At 48.7% G+C, this 7,782-nt stretch overlaps 1 protein-coding gene across 1 annotated transcript in view; it reads right to left on the bottom strand.

Moving 5' to 3' along the window:
* Positions 1-952: 952 nt before the first annotated feature.
* ABCC11 (ATP binding cassette subfamily C member 11) overlaps positions 953-7,782 on the bottom strand; it is a 65,328-nt gene continuing 58,498 nt past the window's right edge. Inside the window, 5 exon segments of the mRNA XM_007450636.1 lie at positions 953-1,066; positions 1,194-1,358; positions 2,994-3,107; positions 3,686-3,764; positions 7,284-7,449. Coding sequence (XP_007450698.1) covers positions 953-1,066; positions 1,194-1,358; positions 2,994-3,107; positions 3,686-3,764; positions 7,284-7,449 — 638 coding nt within the window.

The following is a 7,782-nucleotide window of genomic DNA, read 5'->3' as shown; positions in this document are numbered from 1 at the left end:
GGTAGACAGCTACTGTTTTGGGCCTGCCCAGCATCCGTTTCCATTCTTCCTTACCATAGTAAGAACACCCCAATTTTATTTTGGGGAAAAAACCTCCTCCATTCTCTGTCTACGTGATTCATTCAGGGCAGCTGACTCCATCCCCAGGCCCAGGTGTGAGCGTGTGACTCGGGCCTGGCCCATCACTGTATTCCAGCAGCCTAGCACATGACTGGTTCGGGGATTAGTACATGACCCAAGTTGGCCCAGTGAGATTTAGCCCTGGAGCTTCTGCTGGAATCCCTGGAGAAAGAAGTTCTGGAGTACTGAGCTGGTGGGACGTGAGCCTAGACCTGCTGGCAGCCATACTGCCACCATGAGGAGAGAAGCCCAGAGAGTGAAGCCAAGCAAAGAAAAGTAGAGCTGAGAGAAGAAAGGCAGAGTCTGCAAGGCAGACATCATTTTGATACTGGCACTCAACCCAGAACTTTTTCTGGAACTTTCCATTACATGAGCTAATAGGGTCCCTTTTACCAGAAAGCTTAAGAGCGTTTCTGTTCCCTGTAGCTGAATGAGTACCAGCTAACAGAGAAAGCAGAACTGAGAATGTGACTTTTTCTTTCAGTTTTTTACAACGTCAGTATATCATTTGCAAAACTTTTAACACCGATCAGGAACTATTATTAATAAGCTTTACCATTATTATGAGATTCCTCAATGTATCACTTAAAAAGAGACACATGGTCATTTGACCCCACGGTCTTCAGTGGTGCAGGGGTTCTCAGGTTTGGGGAGCCACAAGGTACCCTATTCTAGGCTTTGCTCCCTCAGTGCCCTTTTCCCTCCCATCACCAGCACCCCAAGCACGTTCCAGCCCTGCTTTCCAGAGAAGCAGCTGTCTCTGCCAAGGAGGTCGCAGGCTGCAGCCTCCCAGGCGGCTCCCGTGCACCGTGATGGGTTCGGCTACCTGCCTTCACTGCGGTCTCCCTTCTCCTGAGCTCAGCGAAGAACTGGCTGTTGCCAGCAGGGCTGCGGACATGGACCCGGGCTGCTTCTGCAGGACCTCAGGCCTGTCAAACTCCACCGCCTGGGAGGCGGAGAGAGGAGGGGAGGGGGCGGGGGCACAGCTGAGCTCGGTCCTGAGGGACCTGAAGGCCTCTTGTGGCACTGGCCTGGGCGCCATCCTCCCAGTGGCCCCAGGGGTGCCCCCTCACCTTCCTGTTGCTCATGACGAGGATGCGGTCACAGTTGAGGATGGTGGTGACGCGGTGTGCGATAATCAGCACTGTGCAGCCCCGGATGCCTTCACGGGTTGTACGCTGGATCAGGGTGCCCGTCTCCAAGTCAGTGGAGGCTGTGGCCTCATCAATAAGGATGATGTGATGGATACGAAACAGGGGTGAAGGCAGCCTCCTCTGGCCGAGACCTGGGTCTAGTCCTGGGTCTACCACTAGTTCACCAAGTACCTTAGCTGGAAAATGAGATCTTTGGACTAGGTTCAAAACCCACTTTGAGGGCTTCCCTGGTGGTGCAGTGGTTGAGAGTCCGCCTGCCCCATGCAGGGAACACGGGTTTGTGCCCCGGTCCGGGAAGATCCCACATGCCACGGAGCGGCTGGGCCCGTGAGCCATGGTTGCTGAGCCTGCACATCCAGAGCCTGTGCTCTGCAATGGGAGAGGCCACAACAGTGAGAGGCCTGCGTATCAAAAAAAAAAAAAAAAAAAAAAAACACTATGAGTTCAAAGTTATCCATCACATTATGAAGAGAATGTTGTCTCAACCAAGAGCTAACTATTTTTTAGTGACGAGAAAATTAAGTTCTTAAAAATGAAAATGTGCCAGTGGCAACTTCTTGTTTTATGAACCAGCTTCCTATTTGTCTGAATTAATGTAGAGCAATGTTCCCCAAAGTGGGGGGTGGCCAGGCGCACACCCTGGGTGGCACAAGAAATGGTGTAGCCAGTATACAGATAAAGGTACTTTTTACTTTAACATTTTTGTATTTCTTTCGTTAACAATATGCATTAGAAAAATCTAACCGGCATAGAAAGTGTGATTTTACAAATGCTCCTGTATGAGATGAGGCCGTTTTTTAAAAGAAGTCATCACGAGTAAATCACAGGGTAGGTGGTACGCAGATTTGACAAAAATCATTAAGTGATGACTCAAATTTGGAAAACTATATAGAGAAAGCAGCTTTCAAGCCAAGTGGCTAAGTAACTGTGAAATACGGAACCGAGAGGTTAAGAAAGTCCTACATACATACCGCAAGTCCTGTCACCCCTCTGTCTTAGCAAGAGGGGGCAAGTCCTCCCTCCTCTGAAACTTTCTCCTTGCTTCTGGCCCTGTTGAGCTTTGCCTACTCTTCCCCACAGCTCTGAGAGTCCGCAACAGCATTTTTTGCATTGCTCATTAATTGACCATGTTGTGTGTTGCACGTGCATGTGTATACGTGTGCAAGTATGTACATACGTGTGCGTGTGAGGGTATGTGTACATATGTGTGTGTGTGTATCACCCCACTTGTCAGGGAAAGTTGGCTCCTAACTAGCCCCTGTAGTACCTGAAATTACAGGTGAAATATTTGGGAAGCCTCAAGAAACACTGTCAGATGAAACTTTAAATATATATATCATTTTGCCCCAGAACAGCTGTCATCTGATTCTCAATTCTAATAAAGACGAGGGAGTATCCTGCATCCAAGTTTTAAAAGGAAAGTACAGTGGGCAGTTTTGAGTGTATACGTTTCTAGCCTTGTGGCTTCGTGTAGGAGAAGTGCGTTGGGGCTTGGCTGTGGCAGTCGGGATGCCAGGATCCAGAGGCCCAGGTGGAGAAGCTCCCCCCTCCCCAGGCAGGTGCTCATGAAATGGCAGAAAGTGACACAGCAAACCCTTCTCAGATTTGTGGACAGAACCCAGCATGGCACCCAGAGTCCCATGTGCCCGAGGGAGAAAGAGCCAGTGTGTTTCCCATGCCAGGTATCCCCTGGACCCCTCACGACTTGCCAGCTCTCACCTTGGAGCTGCGGAGGAGGGCCCGGGTGATGCAGAGCAGCTGCCACTACCCCACCGAGAAGTTCAAGCCATTTTCCACAACTTCTGCTTGTAGGCCTTGCGGCAACTTTGAGATCTGTAATACTGGGGAAGATGCCAGTGCACCACTGTGGGGTGAGCCCTAACCAATCCCCTCGTACCTCTCCTGTCACATTCTGACACTCCCCCAAACCCCTGTCTGTCTGTCTCTACACTCCAGCCACTAGCCTTTCTCTTCCTCAACTGTGCCTGTCTCCCTCCCTTCTCAGGGTCTTTACATCTGCTAGTTCCTGTGCCTGGAATGTTCCCTCAAAGATTGGTGCCCAGCTGCCACCTCAGTATTTGGTCTCAGTTAAATGTGCATCTTTACAGAGGCCCTGCCTGGCCACTCACTGCAGTCTGCAGGTCTCAACACTACCTACACAGCACTTGCCTCTGTCTGAAAGCGTCTCTCCTGAATGTAAGCATCGGGAGGGCAAAGCCGTACCTACCTTGCCCTTGCTATGCCCTCTGAGCTGGAACATACCTGGCTTACTGCTGGTGTCATCAGCCTTTATGCTTTGTCTAGGGATCCCAAACCATCTCCTCCCGTGAGATGATTTAATCCATGCAGAATGAGCGGAGCCCAGAGGACCATCAGGCTAAGACCAAGAATTCAGCCTTGTAGCTACTCACCATCTTGCTCAAGGATGTCCTCTCCAAGGCATCCCAGATCTGCTCATCTGTGCAGTGGTCAAAAGGGTCCAGGTTGAACCTGCCTCAGGAGGTTCAATAAGCACCCTTGACCATTGAGCGGTCTGCCCCACACACAGCAAGTGACCAAGGATGGTTAGAGCTGGATTACTGGATCCAGAGAAGCACATTGAACTCCCAAGAACGGTCTTTCTTGTGCCTTCCCAATACCCCTTCCTTCTTCAGGCAGCAGCCCCCAAGTCTTGTTTGGGGGCCACCTCTTCCCCAGCCATCAAGCCCATGTGGTCCAGGTGGAGCTTCACCACCAGCACCAGGGTGGAGCAAGGTAAAAGCAAACAAGCGCGCGGTACTCCCTGGCCACAGTGATTGGCTAGAGGTGGGAAGGGAACCAATCAGAGTGTATCTCAGGATTTTGACAACAATCACCAGGAAGGGGGCTTGTTCTTTCTCACTAACTGAACGAGAGAGGCTGCAACCATCTCGTCTTGGGAGTGGGACACATGGCGCCCCCCAGGGCCCTCATGGGAGCCCAAGAATGAAGCCAAGGAAGAGTGAGCGGGACACTGGGCCCTTGAATCAGCCTTGACCTTCCCAGTATTGTGAGCCAAAAGAGGCCCTTTTAGCTTAAGCCACCTGGAGTGTGTGCGTGTGTGTGTGTGTGTGTGTTAGCATATACATAACATAATACTTATCATTTTAACCATTTGTAAGTGTACAATTCAGTGATGTTCAGTACATTCACAATGTCATGTAACAATCCACTAAAACTCACCATCACCAATAAAAACTCTGCCCATTAAACAATCTCCTTCCCCGCTCCCTCAGCCCCTGGTCATCTTTTTTCTACTTTCTGTTTCTGTGAATTTGCCTATTCCTGGTACCTCATTTAAATGGAAATATACAATATTTGTCCTTCTATGTCCGGCTTATTTCACCTATAGCATAATGTTTTCAAGGTCTATCCATGTTGTAGCATATATGAAATTTTCATTCCTGTTTATGGCTGAATGATATTCCATTGTGTGTATATATCACATTTTGTTTATCCATTCATCTGCTGACGGACATTTGGGTTGTTTCTACCTTTTGGCTATTGTGAATAATGCCATAAACATGGGTATACGAATATCTGTTCAAGCCCTGCGTTCAACCCTGTTAGATATATACCTAGAACCAGAATTGGTGGATCATATGATAATTCTATATTTAACTTTTTGAAGAGCTGCCAAATTGTTTTCCACAGTGTCCGTGCCATTTTACATTCCTACCAATAGTTCATGAGGGTTCCAATTCCTCAACATTCACACCAACATTTGTTATGTTCCTTTTTCTTTTTTCTTTTCTTATTATAGCCATTCTAGTAAGTATAAGGTCACTTTTTCTGTCTCTTGCAGTGAAAGAATCCTAACTGATCATCCAGGCGACTGACATCAGATTGGGATTTAACTGGACTTTATACCTATTAAGGTTTGCACTGGCATTTGGCATAGGAAACATTATAAACCCTTCCCTGTTACGCAACCACTGAGTCCCGATTGAAACCCGTTCTTAACCTCTGCTTTATCTTTCCCCAGTTCTGGCAGCCACATACATTTTGTGTGTAGAGCTAGATTGCATTAAAGAAGCAGAAGGTAAAATGCCCTATTTGCATGATATTTGATAGTTTCCAAAGCATTTTCACAGATGGGCTCATTGACATCCTCTTCCCCATGAGATGGATATACCCCTTGTATTGATGAGAAAATTATGGCTTATCAGTGTTAAGTGACTTGTTCAAGGTCACACCACAAGTCAGTCTGAGAGACAGGCTGGAATCAAAGATACTCAGAGATAAATGGAAACTTAAAGGGCAGAGAACCCAGGTCTCCTGTACTCCAGTCCACTCTTCCTGATGCAAGGGGGGGACCATCGCTGGTTAAGGGGTTGGACTACCTGTGGTTATATCTCATCTTTACCATTTATGTGTGTGTCTCCTTCGCTTTTCCTCTCTAAGTTCAGTTTCTTCTTATAAACACGGGTTAATAACAGTGCCTACTTCGTAGGATTGCTGTGACAGTTAAATGACACAGAATATTAAAACATGTGGCTGGCACATATAGATGCTCAATAAATGTTAATTCATACTTTTACCTCTTCTATACCTTGGCACCATAGATTTGGCCAAGTTCTACCTTAACACAGTATCTATCATTAAATGTTATCTCACTCCTCTAAAACAACACAAGCATTACAAAATTCTCTGTCTGTGCACATATTATGCACTCTCCCTGGAAAGACTTTCTCCCCTTTTTCTGCCAGGCAAGCTCCTACTTATCCTTCAGGACCCTACTCAAATGCCCACCCCCCTCCTCTAAGAAGACTTTCTGGATTCCCCCAGGCAGAGTTATTTGTCCTACTTGTGGGCTCCCTTAGCACTTAGTTCATATCTCTGATCTAGCAATTACCTCCTTGTATTATAATTTGACGGGTCTTACATCTCTACAATGTCCCCACCCCCAACTATACTGTAAACTTCTGGGGGGAGCACGAGCAGTAATCATTCATCAAAGTGTCCCCAGTCCCTAGCACAATATCTGGACCTGGCAGAGGCTCAGAAAAGGCAAATTAAGTGGGTAAAAGGATGAAGGAATCAATGAACAACAAGAAAATAAATAAATGGATGGTCAGAGCTCTGGGGTAAGTTATCCTCTTGCCTCTAAGAATGCCACTTAAATATCCCTGGAACGTGTGGGGTCCAGCTTCATTTTTATTTATTTATTCTTTTTTTTTTTTTTGCGGTACGCAGGCCTCTCACCGCTGCGGCCCCTCCCATTGCGGAGCACAGGCTCTGGACGCTCAGGCTCAGCAGCCATGGCTCACGGGCCTAGCTGCTCCGTGGCATGTGGGATCTTCCCGGACCGGGGCACGAATCCGCGTCCCCTGCATGGGCAGGCGGACTCTCAACCACTGCGCCACCAGGGAAGCCCTCAGCTTCATTTTTAACGCCTCATTCTTCCTCAGTCTCCAGGCCTTGGGTTGGAACAAGTTAACGCGTACCAAGCAGCAGCACTAATCTGGATGAAGCTTATTCCCCGAGTTGACTTCCAAGGAAATAGAAAGTATGGAGGGGAGGCTAAGAGACCCAGTTCTGCCTGCTTCACTGACGGGACTACCTGGATTGCAAAGTGCATCCTAACATCCAGCCTGAATGCCCCGGTCAGCCTTACCCAGTGGGTGAGAGAAGAGACTGAACCACATCCATACGTGGAAGGATGTGGTGAGCCACAGGGCGAATGCTAATAGTGACCTGAAATCTGACCAATCCCATCATATTTTTTAAAAATAAAAAATGCCTGGCTTTTGTTTAGGACATCATGGTTTACAAAGTGCTCTTGTGTATATCTGGGCCTCATTCAATCCTCAGAAACATCTCGGAGAGAGGGGTCAGGTGGGCAGGAGAGGCCCTCTGTGCCAAGGAGAGAGCGGAGGCCCAGAAATTGAGGCTCTGGCCACAGCTGACCAGAGACAGCCCAGCCCTGGAGATTGGTCCTGCAACTCCTGCTGGGAGCCTGTCCTCCGCACAGGCTGGCCTCGGCCCAGCACTCATCTGATGGTCCCTGACAGCAGGACAGGATCTTGAGGGATAACCGAGAACTTGGACAGCAGGTGTTCCAGGCCGAGGCTGCAGATGTCCACGCCATTGATGAGGATGCGGCCCGCGCTTGGTTCCACCAGGCAGAAGAGAGCCACCCCCAGGGAGGACTTCCCTGTGGGGCAAGAACAAGGAGACGGAGCCTGTGGGGCTCTGTCTCCTGAGTCTGCAGGAGGGGTAGCACAGGTCTGACCTGGCATCCAGCCCTGACCCACCCGCTCCGTGGCCTGTTCCTTGTCATCATGAGCGCTGAGAGGGCAGAAGAGGCCCGGAGTCTCCGCTCCAAGGGGTGCCCGAAACCACGAGCAGCTTGTTATTGCCTCAACCAGAAGGCACAAATGGAGCCCCTGGATAAATCCAGCCCACACATATTTTTTGTTTCACACACACAACGTTATTGTTGTTTTTCGAATTCTTTGCCAGCATTTAAAAAAAATCCAAAGACCCA

This window comes from Lipotes vexillifer, unplaced genomic scaffold (genome assembly GCF_000442215.2).
Source record: "Lipotes vexillifer unplaced genomic scaffold, Lipotes_vexillifer_v1.1 scaffold943, whole genome shotgun sequence".
Taxonomy (NCBI): domain Eukaryota; kingdom Metazoa; phylum Chordata; class Mammalia; order Artiodactyla; family Lipotidae; genus Lipotes; species Lipotes vexillifer.
The sequence above is the reverse complement of the archived record's forward strand: the minus strand, read 5'-3'. Positions and strand labels throughout refer to the sequence as shown.